Source organism: Artemia sp. Qi Xiang Cuo, chromosome 8 (assembly GCF_049724085.1).
Source record: "Artemia sp. Qi Xiang Cuo chromosome 8, ASM4972408v1, whole genome shotgun sequence".
NCBI classification, from domain to species: domain Eukaryota; kingdom Metazoa; phylum Arthropoda; class Branchiopoda; order Anostraca; family Artemiidae; genus Artemia; species Artemia sp. Qi Xiang Cuo.
The window spans coordinates 25,995,493-26,011,921 of record NC_142801.1 but is presented as its reverse complement, the minus strand read 5'-3'; the positions used below and the strand labels follow the sequence as shown (position 1 = coordinate 26,011,921).

Sequence of the window (16,429 nt, the reverse complement as noted above, 5' to 3'; positions counted from 1 at the left end):
TGTCGTGGCTACACCTGCAAACAGTTTCTCAACATCTACGTTGACTTACCTCGATTGAACGACTTTATAGTGGAGAATATACTTACAAGCGTATTTAATATTGATTTTAGTGCCCTAAGAATAAAATGTTCTAAAGATGTATGTGAAATTGCTTATTAATAAAAAAAAATTATATACATGATAAAACGACTTTTCTACTCTTTAGATTTCATCCACTACTAGGTATTTGTCGACAACAACTAGTGCAGGTAGATTATCTGAATTCACAGTGTACTGATCATGATGTAGTGCAATGTCAGGGTCACATTTTCTACATTAGAGCGTAACTTCACTCTTGGCATATTTCTTTGTATAGTCAATGATACTATTCTCATTCATTCTATAGAATTCACATGTTTCAATTTGTTTATTTTAAGCAATGTCATTAATAGGGCACTCGAGTGTTAAGTCACATTTTGTTACTACCAAATTAAATTCAATAGTTTTATACACGAAGCACCCGTTATCTTCACAACGATGATGTAGATAATCAATTCTCTTGTGACCCGAGCAGATGAATCACTTAATCATCTCCAACTCATTGCACAATTTAAAACCACGACGATTCCAATCTCGTAGCAATAGACTAAAATCACGTTTAGGATTCTTTCCAATCATGCCGGGATATGTATTCTCCCACTGATTTCATTTATCATAATGACAGTTGGAGCATAGGTTACCTCTAAGATGTGAGTCATACACCCTTTCAAGACAGGAATTACAACCTGTAATTTGTACAGCATATCCTCTATGTAATTTATTCGGTTTGCATAATTTACACTTCTCGTCACACTCATCAGTCATTATACAACTCTCAAACCTTGAACTCATTCCGAGTGTGTTAAGACATATCGAACGTGAATAGCACATTTTTATATTTGTTGTCACTCTCACTGCCACAATGAAACTGAGCTAGCAACAACAAAAATTATCCGAAAGAGAAAGAGAGAGGAGGAAATCATCCTTGAGCACCATCTTTCACGTGGATAAACAATCCTAAATTTGTAAACTAATGTTTAAAAGTACATTCACAATATCATTTTGTCGTGTTGTGATCAATAAATTGTGTAAATGCATTTGGACCACGACGTAAAAGCTTCATGCAATATTTTAATTATGGAAAATCAATTTTTATTATATCGACAAGCATTCCCCGAGAAAATATCTTCCTTTGAATAGAAAGCTCTAGAAAATCTTCATCTAGAATCAAACGTTTGTCCATAAGAACTAGATTCCTCATGATTCGCTCTTTCTCGAATCTATCCATTTTTTAGAGTCCTAACTCTCTCACAACCAACTTCAGACTAACCAAAAATTTTTCTACTCTAAAAAATATACGCTAGTCTACTATAGAAAGAAAAAAAATACCATTGATTTAGAAACAATTTTATTGAACATAATTACAATAATAATATTCACTGATGCATTTTATTCTCATCAATATATTTCGATAGGACATCTAATGCTGACCAAAGTTTATTTATATGGAGAATATTCACTTTTCCAGCAAAACAAAGTTGCTCCTCCTGCTTAAATTTGCTTAATGATATCACATATCTAACATACATAGTGTCCCATTCAAGACATAGTCTACAACCAGTGGTTATTTCCACAGCCACATTGGGTCCTTAAATATCATTGCTGCTGTTGTCAGCTCCATCATTAATCTCCAATAATGTAAATGCACCACTCATTTTTTTCTCTAATTATATCCTCGCAAATAAACTATTCTCTTTGAATTCAATTCTCTTACTAATATGAGTTGTAAAGAAAACTATTCCTTTTATTCAAATCCCAACCATCAATCAAGTTATCGTATATGGAGTAAACTCCGCTCTCTGATTGGCTCATAAAAAAACGGATGTTACCTTGAATAACCAGTTCGGTTGAGTTATATAATTTCGTGCATGCCCCCAAAACATGTTTGACTACTTTATATCATATCAGTTTTTTAAGAATGTACACGTGATCTCATGACTTACATTCATTGTGCAATTGACAACAAAAACAGAAAAAAAAACCTGTTTGACTACATTATGTTATTACGACCAAACTCTCAAAACATGCTTGACCACATTATACACTGCCAAATAACTAGTTTGGTAATCTGCCATGGAAAGGTGTCAGGGAACGTAAAGTGGGACAAATACCACAGGATGGAACATAAAGGCCGCAAAGTATAACATTGATTACTACTGAAACGGTCCTAAAAATATTTTAATCCCTTATTAGTTTGCGGTTATAAACCCAAAATATATGGGCCAATTGGAACCTAACGTAAAATGAATGACCTAAGGGTATGGTTCCTCCAAAAATGGGGTCCAAACATGGTCTAAATTTTTTTTTCTGATCAGCTTAAAACTCGATTCCTTTAAGTTCTTGGGACAAGACAATCCAAATGCACAAGAAATAGAGAAAGAAGGGCCAAAAGAAGAGCCAAAAGGGCTCTCGAAAAGGGCTGAAAAAAGCTTTTACCGAATGACATGAAATTTATACCCGTAAGTTCCTGGGCTAAGGAATTCTCATATCAAAATAAAATAAAAAATATTCCAAGGTTAGAGAGCGGGCCCGCTGAAAAGGGTCCGAATTTTTTTTCTTTTTGCGTGAAACTTCCTTTTGAATTTTTTTGGGCCAATAGGACTTAAAAAATCACAAAAAATAGCTTGATTTTAACTAATTGATTTTAACTAATTAATTTCAACAAACTGATCTTTTGAACTAATTGATTTGAATTAACTGATTAAAAAAATTAATTGAACACAAAAAACTAAATGTGTTGAGTAAAATGGTGTCCAAATAGGCGAAAAAACATTTTTTCTTAACGCAGATTGTATCCATTTGTGACGTCAGCAGGTAGGTGCAATATCCTTATGACCTCTCCTAATGTATTATGTGACATAATATATCGCGTGTTCGTGTTTGATCAAATGTGACCTGCCCCTGACTTAAGATTAGCTTTGCCTAAACGAAAGTTGACCAACTCACCATTATCAGAGGCAACGCTGTAGCGTTGCCTATAGTAAAGGCCATACAGCTCCAATGTTTTATTATTTATTATTATTATCATTATTATTTGTTTTTCCCATAGGCACTTCATATGGAAGGGGGTCGTCGTAGAAACTTCAAAGGGGGCTCATTCGATTGGAAATCGAGAGTTTTAGTGCCCTGTTTAATAGTCGAAAATGATTGGAGGGCACCTATCCCACCATTCCCATAATTCTCCCAAAACATCCAATCAAAATTTTAATATAACCATTTTGCTCAGCGTAGTTGATTTCCAGATAGAAAATATATTTTTGAGGAGGAAAATCCCCCACAACCCTCAGGGCAAGGGTTTTAAGCTATGTCCTGGGGGCATATAAGGTTTTTATAGAAGGTGTTGTCGTAGAAACTTCAAAAAAGGCTCATTCTATTGGAAATTCAAAGGGCTAGTGCCTTTTTTAACAGTCGAAATTGATTGGAGGGCATCTAGCCCCCCCTCCACGCCCATCATTTCCCCAAACACATCCAATCAAAATTTTTAGATAGCCATTTTGTTCAGCGTAGTTGATTTCCAGATAGAAAATATGTTTTCGAGGAGGACACTCCCTCACGAACCTCAAGGCAAGGGTTTTAAGTTATACCCTAGGGGCATATAAGGTTTTTATAGAAGGTGTTGTCGTAGAAACTTAAAAAAAGGCTCATTCGATTGGAAATTCAAAGGGCTAGTGTCTTTTTTAATAGTCGAAAGCGATTTGAGGGCAACTAACCCACCTTTCACGCGCACCTTTTCGCCAAACACATCCAATCAACATTTTGAGACAGTCATTTTATTAGAAGTAGTTTTAAGTTCTGGAAATTAGGTTTTTGATGATGACAACTCCCCCACAACCCTCAGGGCAAGGGGTATAAGCTATGCCCTGGGGGCATATAAGGTTTTGTATATACAACGTTGTCGTAGAAACTTCAGAAAGGGCTTATTCTATTAGAACTTTAAATGATTATTTCCCTTTTTAATAGTCGAAAGTGATTCTAAGGCAACTGACACCCTTTCCACGCCCACCATTTCCCCAAACCCATCCAATCAAAATTTTGATATAGCTATTTTGTTCAACGTAGTTGAAAGTTCTGAAAATTATATATTTGAGCAGGACAACCCCCCCACAGTCTTCAGGGGCAAGGGTTATAAGTTATGCCCTGGGGCATATATGGTTCTTATGGGAGGGATACTCGTATTAACTTAAAAGAGGGCTCATTTGATTAGAAATTGAAAGCTTTAGTTCACTTTCTTCTTAAAGAGATAATGAAGGGTAGGGTAACCAGCTCCCCCCCCCTAAAAAACCCTTTTTTCCCGAATTCATCCAGCAAAATTTGAAGATAGCTATTTTGTTAAAAATAGTTGGAAGGTCATATAACAAAAATTCCGGTGTCGACACACCCTCCCAGGGCCCAAGGGCAGGCATTGTAAGTTCTGCCCTGTGGAAATATATGGCTCTCATGAAAGGGATGCTCGTATAAACTTCGAAGAGGACTTATTTTATTTGACATTGAATTTTCTTGTTCACTTTTTAAGAATCAAAAGAGATTGGAGGGCACCTAGCCCCCCCCCTCCACATCCTTTTTTACTCAAACCCATCCGAAAAGAACTTTGAGATAGATTTTTTTTAAATAGTTTAAAGACCTCACCCTCCCCCCTCTCTACTGTCTACGCTAAAGTTTACTTCTTTATGCCAACTACGCTGCCCCACCCCAAAGACTTAAATAAGGTAAAGTTTTGTATGGGAAGAAAGTTAAAAGTTTTAAGAAATTTCGAAGGGACGTTAAGACACATCAAAATACACTAATAAGAACTAGATAAAGAATTTCTATCCAATTACTCCCAGAAATTCTCTCAAACGGAAAATACTAAAATACTTAAAATTACAGCCATACTTAAAATATGGTTAAAATACATACTTTGCGATAAGTGCTAAATTATTGTGGCACAAAAAATCCGAAAAATGGTCTAATCAAAATGCTTCTGTTCTTTCTGCATCAACAAATGAAATAGCCTAACTACTGTGGTTTGAAGTTTTTTTTTCGTTCTATTCACTGTTGCGTGAAAAAACCACATTTGATTTATCAGAGGTATGTAATTAAGTTATCTCCAGCAAAGGCTATAAGGCTTCAATGTTTTATTATTCTTAATTAAAAAAAAACCTTGCATAAAAAAGTTTTCTAAGAAAAGTAAAGAGCCATATTGAACACAGGACCAATAGAAATTAATTCCTATCACAGTTAAAACTCAAAAACACCAGAAATTACTGTTAAAGAATAAACAAAACCCCGAACGAACAGAAATTAAAATTAACTATCTTACAAACATATAGACAACCGGTGCAAAAATAAATGAATGAATAAATCTTATATAGCTTCAATATATTTTTTTTTTATTTTCCCCCCAGAGGTTCTTTATATGCAAGGTTTAAAAATACGATTTTGTTATAAATAGTTGAAAGGTTAAATAACAAAACTCTGGTGTCGACAAAACACCCCAGGGCCCGGGGGCAGGAAGGGATTCTCGTATAAACTTCAGAGAGGGCTCATTTGATTGGAAATTGGAATTTCGATTCCAGCTTTTAAGAGTCAAAAGTGATCAAAGGACAACTAACCCCCCCCCCCACGCTCTTTTCCCACAAAATACATCAGATAAAAATTTGAGGTAGCCATTTTGTTAAAAAAAAAAGTTCAAAGGTCAGATAAGGAAAACTCTGGGGTCGACACATGTTGTACAAACATAATATTTGTAATATAATTCTTTCTTTTTATAACTAATTAATCATAAGTTATAATAATTATATATACTAATTAATCGTAAGTTATACCAGGGGGGCATATATAGCTGTTTTGGAAGGAATTCTCGTATAAACTTCAGAGAGGGCTCATTTGATTGAAAATTGAAAGTTCTAGTTCAGTTTTTAAGAGTCAAAAGTGATCGAAGGGCAACTAGCCCTTCCTTCACGCCCCTTTCCCCCCAAATGCATCAGATAAAAATTTTGCGGTAGCCATTTTGTTAAAAAAAAATCAAGGGTCAGATAACAAAAACTCCGGGGTCGACACATGTTGTACGAACTTAATATGTGTAATACAATTCGTTTCATAACTTATTAATCATTTGAAAAAAATATGTTATTTAAAATCAATGAATCAATACAAATGTAGAGCATTGACCTATGACAATCTGTTCAGAAAATATTGAAAAAGTAGTCAATGAAAAACATTCACGCCAAACCTTATTTCGTTTCAGACCTATGGATTAACCCATCCGATAAAAATTTGAGGTGAGAATTTTGTTCAAAATAGTTCAACCATCAGATATTAAAACTCCAGGGTCGACACAACCCCCCAGGGCCCAGAGAAAGGCGTTGCAAGTTATACTCTGGGTATATATATGGTTTTTATAGAAGGGATACTCGTATAAACTTCAGAGAGGGCTCATATGATTGAAAATAGAAAGTTCTAGTTCACTTTTAAAGAGTCAAAAGAGACCAATGCTTAATTATTCCCCACGCACCCTTTTCCCCCAAACCCATCCGGTAAATATTTTTAGATAGGAATTTTGTAAAAAATAGTTCAAACATCAGATAATAAAAACCCCGAGGTTGACACGAACCCAATTTGTTCACTTTAATGTTGTTACTTTGACACCAATTTTTACACTTTGATAAACATTGGAATTGATTTCAAGTTTGATTTTGAAATAAGGAATTCTTAACAAATTGAAACTTTTTGCAGTAAAAATCGAACAAAAATTAATTAAAAAAAAATTCCTAAAAATAAGTTTTTCAAAGAAAATTAAAGGCCATTTTAAAATTATGCTCAACATATACAAATACCTTTTAAAATTCAAGCTCAAAACGACCAGAAATTACTGTTAAAGAATAAATGAAACCCAAAATGAACAGAAATTAAATAAAAAATCATAGCAAAAACATAAAACAAGTAATAATATAAATGAATAAATAGATCTTAAAGCGAGTAATGCTTAGGTTGAACATGAAACTCAAGCTTAAAACGAAAAAAATAATGCCCTAATGAAGTATAAATGAAGCTCATCATAAGCCGAAATCAAATATACAATCCATGCACACACAATCACTATATATACTGACGCAAGCGAGTAGATAAATTATAAAACATGTAGAAATTAAATTGAGTAGATAAATCTTGCATGAAACGAACAAAAATCACTACAAACATGAGACGAGGCATGGCCATCTTCTCTCACTGTAAAAGTCTTAAGTATACATTAGCATCGATGCTGTGCTGAAAACCTTATGCGTCTTTAACAGTCTTGGAAAGTATAAACAACATCAAACTGAATATTTGATGTATAATGATATTTATTGCTGAAAGATCCATCGGTTCAAAAATTCATCTTACTGTAATTGTATTTTGGTTTTCAATGCTGTAAGAAATGGAAAAAAATATTGTCAATATAATTCGTTTTCAGTTAAGCGCCAATGACGCAGTAGGCTTTTGGTTTTTATTTACAGTTAGGAAAGGAGACAGTGTTCAAACTCTTGTTTGTAGTGGAACTATATTCGTCTTTAACAACTTTAAAAAGAGCTAATAAATTAAACTGAATATTTGATGTATAATGATATTAATTGCTGAAAGCTCATCAGTTCAAAATGTTACTATAATTTTAATGTTTATTTTCAATATTAAGCAAAAAAAAAACTATTTTTCAAAAAATTGGTTTTCAGTAAAGTGGAAATGATGAAGTAGGTTTTGAATTTTTACATTGAGAGAAGGAGGTAATACCCAAAATTGTTTGTAGTGATTTTTGTCCGTTTGAAGCTTGATTTGCATATTCAATTTAATCTTCACTCGTTTTAAGAGTTATTTATTAATTTACATTAATATATATTGTATGTTTGTTTGCATTGATTGCTTATTTAATTTCTGTTCGTTTTAAGTTTCTTTTATACTTCAATAGGAAAGTATTTTTTTTTTCGTTTTAAGTATGATTTTCATATTCAATCAAAGCATTATTCGCCTTTAGATCTACTTATTTAGTTATGTTATTACTTATTGTATGTTTCTTGCTATGATTATTCATTTAATTTATATTCGTTTTTTGTATTATTTATTCTTTAACAGTAATTTATGGTCGTTTTGAGTTTGAATTTTAAAAGGTATTTGTATCTGTTGAGCTTAAGTTTAAAGTGGCCTTTACTTTTCTTTGAAAAACTTATTTTTCGGAAAGTTTTTTTTTAATTAATTGTAAAGATAACAAAATTTCGAGCTGCAGCATTAATGTTAAGAGGACTAAGTCTTTAAGGATAATAATAAGTGAAGAGGTAACGAAAATATTATTAAAGTGAACAGCTTCACCTACTTTGGTAGTATCAAACAGTTCGTGGTAACGAATTGTAAGTAAAGAGCGAATCTCAAAATTTTAAGATAAACATTTTGTTCAGTGTAGTTGAAAGATCAAATAATTATGTCTTTAGGTGTACAATCACCCCCCGTAGTCCGTGGCGAGAGGCCTGTATGTTATGAAATTCGCCCATTGTGTACGTATAATATTTGTTATTGGGAAGTATACAGACATTTTACGGGGGAGGGGGTGTTGTGCTTGGGGGAGGATTTCTATAGGAAGAATCTTTATGGGGGAGGGAAATTTCTGGAGGCGAATATTTCAGGGGAAATGTTACACTGGGGGGATTTGACAGAATTACTTTACGAAATTATTTTTAATTTTCTTACATTCTTTTTCCTAAATTTTTCATGGGCTAGATGTTATGGGGGGAACTATCCAGAGGCTATTTTCCGCGTGTTTTGATTTCCGGGAAATAATTTCCATGCAATGGAGCATTTCTGGAGTGATCGAGAAACCCATTAGAAATTAAAGTCTTGCTCAAATGAAAAAATGCTAAGGACAATTTTTTGGCTGAATCGGCCGCAAGCAATTTTACAGGGAGGGGGATTCTCAGCGAAGATGGAACTGTATGGAGGGAACTGTATGAAGGGAATGTACGACGGGGCGGGGGTGCACTTTTCTTTGGATCAAATCCAACGGATTTGATCCACGGAGGAGTTTTCCGTGAGGGGAGGGGTATGTTTCATAGAGGGTGAGCCAGATTTGCCCACATTATTTGAAAAACGAACAGAAACTATTCCATATAAAAAGGGTTGCCCCTGCCTCAAAACCTTGCTCTTTACACTAAAGTTTGATTGATTTTCCCAATTTATTAAGAGCCTCTATTGAAACACGGGGGCCGTTTAATTAGAATTAGAAGCTTTTTTAAAAATGCTAACAGCTTTAGCGTGAAGAGCAATGTATTGAGGAAGAGGCCACCCTTCACATATGGAATAAATCTGCCATAATTAATAGGCAATTCTTGTTTTAATTTTTGATGTACGGTGAGCCAAATTTTAACATGTATTAGTTGAAATACATTCAGAAATTAAATAAAAAACCAAGTTTTTTAACTGAAAATAAGAAGTGACATTAACACTCCAAATGAACAGAAATTATTCCGTATATGAAAGGGGTTGTCCCCTCCTCAACGCCGGGCTCTTTACGCTAAATTTTTTATTGTTTTAAAAAGTAGAGTTGTCAAAAAGAGATAAACTTTCTCATAAAGAGCAAGGCGTTGCGGAGGGGACCGCCCCTTTCATATACAGAATAACTTCTGTTCGTTTTAAGTTTTAATGTCACTCCTTACCTTCAGTAAAAACAATTTTTGTTTTATTTTGTATTATTAGTAAAGACAGTGGGAGCAGTGACGATGTTAAAAGTAGAATTGTCAAGGCTCAAGGTGTTTTTTCACAGTTGAAAAAAGGTTGGAAAAATAGGAAGATAATTGAAGCTATCAAGTATTTTACAATAGGTTGCATAGGTTGCATCAAGACGCTGGGTAACTGTAGACAGAGAAAAGTCAAGACAGATAGTCAAGTCTGCAAACCAAGATTAGAATACTTGAAGCTACAGTGATGACAGTTGTCAAATATGGTTCTGAAGCAAGGGTGCTCCGACAAACGAATACAGATTTGCTAGATGTTTCCCAGAGAAATTGTCTAGATTGTTTTGGGTACTCGGTTGACTAACCGTATTTCAAACGGTAGACTGTGCGAAAAGTGTGGTTCAAAGGGTGAGATGGCTAGAGAACGCTGTACGGATGAAGGGTGACAGATTACCAGATTTTGTTTTTTCAGCCAGCCGTCTTGGGCTAAACGGGAAGTAGGTCGTCCGCGGTTGGGGTGGTAGAATGTCATAAAGAAAGATTTAAGAGAAATGAGAACTTCCTGTGAGGGTGTAAAAAGCGAGGCTTTGAATAGATTGGGATAAAAGAGGGGCTTGTGTAGCTGTGTTGGTTTCATGTGGCTTGGTGCTGCGGTGACCTTTCTAGTAGCAATAGTAGTTAAAGAAACCTAAGCGGAGAAACGAGGAAATGAAAAATAAAAAACTGTTAAATCAAACATGGTTTCTCCCTAACCATATAGGTGCAATGAATTAATCTAATCCCCCTATTTAAGAATGATGCCAGAGTTTTTCTTTGTGCTTGTTGAGAAAAGTTTTTATTATGTCACATAATTATTATCAATGAAACTGGCAACCCCATGCACAAGAAACCCTTTTTTATTTAGCATAAAGATTTTCCCTTCCATCCCCCTTCCCTTCCCCATCCTCCACGTCCTTTTTTTTATCTTTTTAGTTTTCTAGAAAACAAGAATTTTTTTGACAATAAAAGGGTTTTGTATTGAAATTTGAAAAAATAAAAATTGTAAAATATTAAAAAAGAAAAAGATAAATAATAGAAAGGCTTTATTAGAAGAAACGTGAGATTTAAATCCCGAAATTCTTAAAAAGTTGGAATTTTGGCATGAAAAACAGTTTTGTTACTAAAATTCCTAAAATTAAATTGTAAATTGTTAAAAATGAAGAAAGTATGAAGTAGAAACGTTTTACTTGAACCATTGTTTTATTTAAATCCCGGAATTCTTAAAAAGTAGGAATTTTTGACGTAAAATTTTTTTTTGTCCAGTCAAATTCGAAAAGAAGCGGAACTTGAAAGAAATGAAAAAATCTATGAAATAAGACGGCTTACTTGAATAGATGTGATATTTAAATCCTTAAATTGAAAGAGAAGTAGAATTTAGACATGAAAGGGGTTTCGCTATTGAAATTCGAAAAATAAGAATAAGAAATTATTAGAATGAAGAAAAAATCATGAAGCAGAACTATTTTACTTGAAGAAATTTGAGATTTAAACCCTTAATTTTTTGGGGAAATCTAAAATTTTTGGCATGGAAGGTTTTTTTTACTGTTAAAATACGAAAAGAAATGAAAATTGTTGAAAAACAAAAATATGAAGTAGAAAGGCTTTACTTGAAAAACGTTAAATTAAAATCCGATTTTTTTAGAAACCAAGAATTTTCTGACATGAAAGGGGTGTTGCGATTGAAATTCGAAAAATAAGAACCTTAAGTTGTTACAAAATGAAAAAAAAAATAAATTAGAATACCTCACTCGAAGAAATGTGATGTTGAAATCCTGAAGATTTCGAGAAATGTGGAATTCTTTACATGAAAGGGGTTTTTCTATTGAAATTCGGAAAATAAGAATCGTAGATCCTTAAATAAAACAAAATGAAACAGAAAGGCTTTATTTGAAAAAATGTGACATTTAGTAAATAGTAAATCTCTAAATACAGTGAATATTTCGGCCCTATGTCCAAGGGCCGTCTTCAGCACAACATTAAAGAAAAAATATATATAAAAACAACTTACATTAAAATACGAAGTTTAAAACTAAAAATTCTTTTAAAGCATTTTTATATTTTTTCTTTAATGTTGTGCTGAAGACGGCCCTTGGACATAGGGCCGAAATATTCACCGATTTAAATTGCACTGTCTTGGGAAAAATTTCCCTATTGTTTTTAAGTTGTGTTTGTTTGAACTTTAAAGTAAAGAGCGAGGTACTGAGAAGAAGGCAGCCCCTCTCATATAATTAATAGTTTCTGTTCGTCTTAAGTTTTGATGTTGCTCCTTACCCCCCTTACGTATTTTTTTTTTGCTATGATCGTTTATTTAATTTCTGTTCGTTTTGGGTTTCATTTATTCTTTGATATTAATTCCTGATCGTTTTGAGCTTTTAGTTATTGTAGGCTTTTATTTCTTCTAATCTGAAGTTTAATATTTACTTTTTATTATTAAGTTTTATTATTACTTTTCTTTCAAAAACTTCTTGTCGTAAAGTTTTTTTTTTAATTAATTTCTGTTCGTTTTAGATTGCCAAAGTTTCAAGTATTACCTCAATTTCTGATCGTTTTTAAATAATACCGGGAAAGCCAGCTCCTCCTCCATGGAAAATTCCCTCTCCTCACAGATAATCCCTCCACGGAAAGTTATTCCTAAGTAAAATACCTGCCTCGCCGGGAAACTTCCGCTCAGACCATTCCATTCTAGCTGAAAATTCCCCCCGAAAAATTTCTTGCGGACGGTTCCAGGTGAAAAATTTTTCTTAGCGCACTTTCATTTGGAAAGGACTTTCATTTGAAAAGATTGTTTTTAAAATCATTCTGAGCATCCCCTCCTCCGTGGAAAAGTTTTCCCGCAAATACCCCGCCCCCTAGCAGAAAATTGCTCCCACGAAAATTCCCTCTGGACAGTTTATCCTGTGGAAGACTCCCCCACGGCGAATTTCTCCCATGAAAAATTCCCCCTCCTACGGAAAGATACTCTAGACAACTCCAACTCGGTAAAAACTTCCCACCAGTAAATTCCCCTTAACATCTGTACATGTAAAATTGAGTCGGCAAAGAGAAAGTAAGACTAATAAAATGAAATTCGTATAGGATTTCTGCCAAATTCCCCCACAGTAATATTTCCCGTGTAAAGCATATCCCCCCCCCCATCCCCCAAAAATTCCTTCGCCATCGAAAATTCTCTCCGTCGAAAACCCCCCTCCCCGCACAAACTTCACCCCGCTCCACCCGAAAAATGTAGGCATTCTTCCCAGTTACATATACTATACGTAAACAATGGGCAAATTTTATAACTTAAAGATCTCTTCCCGGGGCTGTGGGGGGTCATTTTATTTCCAAAGGCATAGTTGTTGCACCTTTCAGTTATACTGAAAAAAATTGCTATCTTAAAATTCTGATCGGACGACTTTGAAGAAATAAGAGGGGTGGGAGGGGTTTTAGTTGCTCTAATTTTTTTGGTCACTGAAAATGGGCACTAGAACTTTTAATTTCTGTTAGAAAGAGCCCTTTCCCAATATTCTAGGACTATTGGTTTGATGCAATCACCCCTGGGGAAAACAAACAAACAAACAAACAAACAAACAAAAAATAAAAAACACCCATTATTGATCTTTCTTCTGGCAAAAAATTCAAAATTCTACATTTTTGCAGATGGGAGCTTGAAACTTCTACAATAGGGTTGTCAAACACGCAGAATCTGATTATGTGATTTTCATTAAAATCCCTTGACTTTTAGGGGGTGTTTCCCCCTTTTTCCAAAATCAGGCAAATTTTCTTAGGCACGTAGCTTTTGATAGGTGGCTCTAAACTTAATGAGTTTTATATATTTGGAATAAGCATAACTAGCCAATCCTTTTGATATATCTTTTGATATCAAAATCCTGTTTTTCAGAGTTTCGGTTACTATTGAGCCGTGTCGCTTGTTACTTACAGTTCGTTACCACGAACTGTTTGATATGAAAAAATACTTTTCAATTGATTTAATTTACCTTCAAAAACCCGTGGACTGCACGATAGTCATGCAACCAGTAGACAACCCATTGTGTTTTACAGGACAGCAGAATATGGGAAATGTATTGATTTGTTGAAGTTTATTAGTATTTGTTTAATATTTTCTTAGAACTGTTTGATCTTGATGCAAAAATTTTGAAACACAAATCGTATGGAATAATTTTTAAATTGAACAAAAAGGAAATGAGGAGAATAAAAGATGATATTATTTTAGTTTCTATGACCTTGTGTTTCAAATAATTTCTTAGACTACACTGACTTTCCATTTTCGAGTTTAAACAAAGGAACTCATTTTTTGGTGTGAACCTGTAGACTTTGAAACATTTGTCAGTGATCAAATTGAACCTTTCTACTCGTGTATATTCAGAGGCGTGTATAGGATGGTTTTATTAATATAAAAATTAAAAACTACACAGATCTTCATTCCAAATAAAATCTCCCTCCCTATCCATCCCAATTTTCTTATTGAAAATATTAATTTTTAAAATATTGATCGCTACTGATAATCCATCGCAGTATTGAGGCACTTGATGGAAAAATAGGTGTACAAAGCTCTTTCCTTGCTCACTTTATGGACCTTAGAGTACTAAAAAATTATTGATTTATATTTTGTTTCAGAGACAATGGTATAAACTTCGAGAAAGTTTTTCAAGGTCATCAGGCAATTGCAAACAAAAAACAAGCAGTACCAAAGCAGAAACATCAAGCTCTCCATTTGATAATTCTTCAACTGCTCCTACAGATTGTGGGGTGGAATCTAGTGACCCAATGGTTTCGCAGAATCCCGCTGATGTAGAAAAGTTTAGTGACACGTTAGAGAGCTATGACTCAGTGTCTTGTGGTCCCGAGACTGACGACTCTGATTTGAATGTTAATCTACTTAATCAAGAATACTTTGACAAAACTAATTTAAGTGACATATCAGAGAATAATGAATTTACAGATTTTTGTGAAGATGAACTACTAGAATTGTCGAATGGCAGACACTGTAAGGAGAAACGCAATGAAAATTTATATCAAAACAGTTCTCCTTTTCACAACCTTGAAGATTTTTATTTACCCATAAAGGGAACTAAGAGAGAAATCGAGAATGATGAAGAAGAATTAAATGTTACTCAAGGTGACGGATTAGCCTCCACCTTTGTGCACGGTGACCTGTCTGTCCCTGAAGTGTATGATGAAGAAGTTGATTTAGCTGATTTAAAAGATTCTATAGATTTTTATAAGGAAACCATCAATAGTAGAGAAACATTCCATCAAGATTCATCACCACTTTCTGAAACCAAAAAAAAAGCAGCGTCTGCAAATTTATTTCCTTCCATAGACGAAATAAAAAAAAGTCCCTATGTTGAAATAAGAAAATATAGTGAACCTACTGATTTGAATATTGATCTAAAAACTGCTATGAACAATGGTTTCAATAAGGAAGTCGTCAATAATAGTGATAATGTTTATCAAGAACCATCGTCGCTTTCTATGACGGAAAGAAGAGCTGTTGATCCCAGAGACCAAACAAAAAAATATCCCGACGTTCTAGTTGAAACGGAAGAAGTAATAATAGAAAGAGATGTCAAAGAAGAAATGTATAAGAAAGCCAATAATATTACTGAGTTTGCAAGTGATAAAGAAGTCTCGACCAATTTTGAAGAAAATGGAAATTTGAAAGAAGGAATGGTTTGTCAAAAGGCTAGATTTTTTGAAGAAGTGAAGCGTGTTGAAGCAGAGGCTGTCAAAAAAATGCCAAAAAAACAAATAGATAAGAAAAAAGTTGTTCTTCGAACAGAAAAGAAGGAATCCTTTGAATTTTTAAACCTTTCGAAGTCGTATTCAGCAGAGTGCTTAGACAAATGTGTCGAAGAATTCGATTGCAGCGGCTTAAGCATACAGGAAAGACTCAGAATTCTAAACGCCGAACCAGTAAAAAAAATTAACAGACGATCTGAAACTAGTACACAACCAAACAAAACCAACGAAGGCAAACAGAAAAGTCCAATAAAGTCCAAACGAAGTCCAACAAAGAAAAGAGCACCCCATCCACAAAATTCCTTACCAGAAAGTCTATATTCACATCAGGAGTCTGAACCGTGTTCTACCTTAGAAGGTAAAGTACGGGAAGATAATTGTAGAAAAACAAGTCCGTCTTATTGTCGGTCTGAATCGGAATCTGACACTAAGATAAGTGCAGGAACTTCTCGGCAAACATCTGAAGAATCAGGAAGCAGCAATGTTCCGCCATTTAGTAGAAATTCTCACTTCTCGGAACTAAGTCGACATGTAAGTATGCACTAGTAGAATAGGTCTATTGAATTCTATAGAAGCTATAGGAAAACATTTCTATAGAAGCTCTACACCTTTTCAAAGAGTGTGAGTAGCCCCTCGCATCTAGGTAATACTTCTATAGAAGCTCTACACCTTTTCAAAGAGATTCAGAGAAAGGGACAAGGAAACCTACGCCTTAGGCATGGGTATGTGTGTAGGTTTCGAACGAATTGGGGTTACCAGGGTCATTTAATACCGGTCCTATTAAGGACAAGTTTTTTCTGACGTAGATTTCTAGTTCATGATATACAAGTTTTTTTTTTATGTTAAATCCGTGGTCATTCATCTGTAAGTTGATTGGTAGGTTTTTTTTTAAAAACTTG

General features: G+C 34.2%; 1 protein-coding gene across 1 annotated transcript in view; it reads left to right on the top strand.

Annotated features, from left to right (window-relative positions):
• LOC148949278 (uncharacterized) overlaps positions 1-16,429 on the top strand; it is a 328,547-nt gene that overhangs the window by 132,715 nt on the left and 179,403 nt on the right. Inside the window, exon 9 of the mRNA XM_089092668.1 lies at positions 14,406-16,061. Within this exon, the coding sequence (XP_088948794.1) occupies positions 14,406-16,061 (1,656 nt within the window). The remainder of the gene's footprint in view (positions 1-14,405; positions 16,062-16,429) is intronic.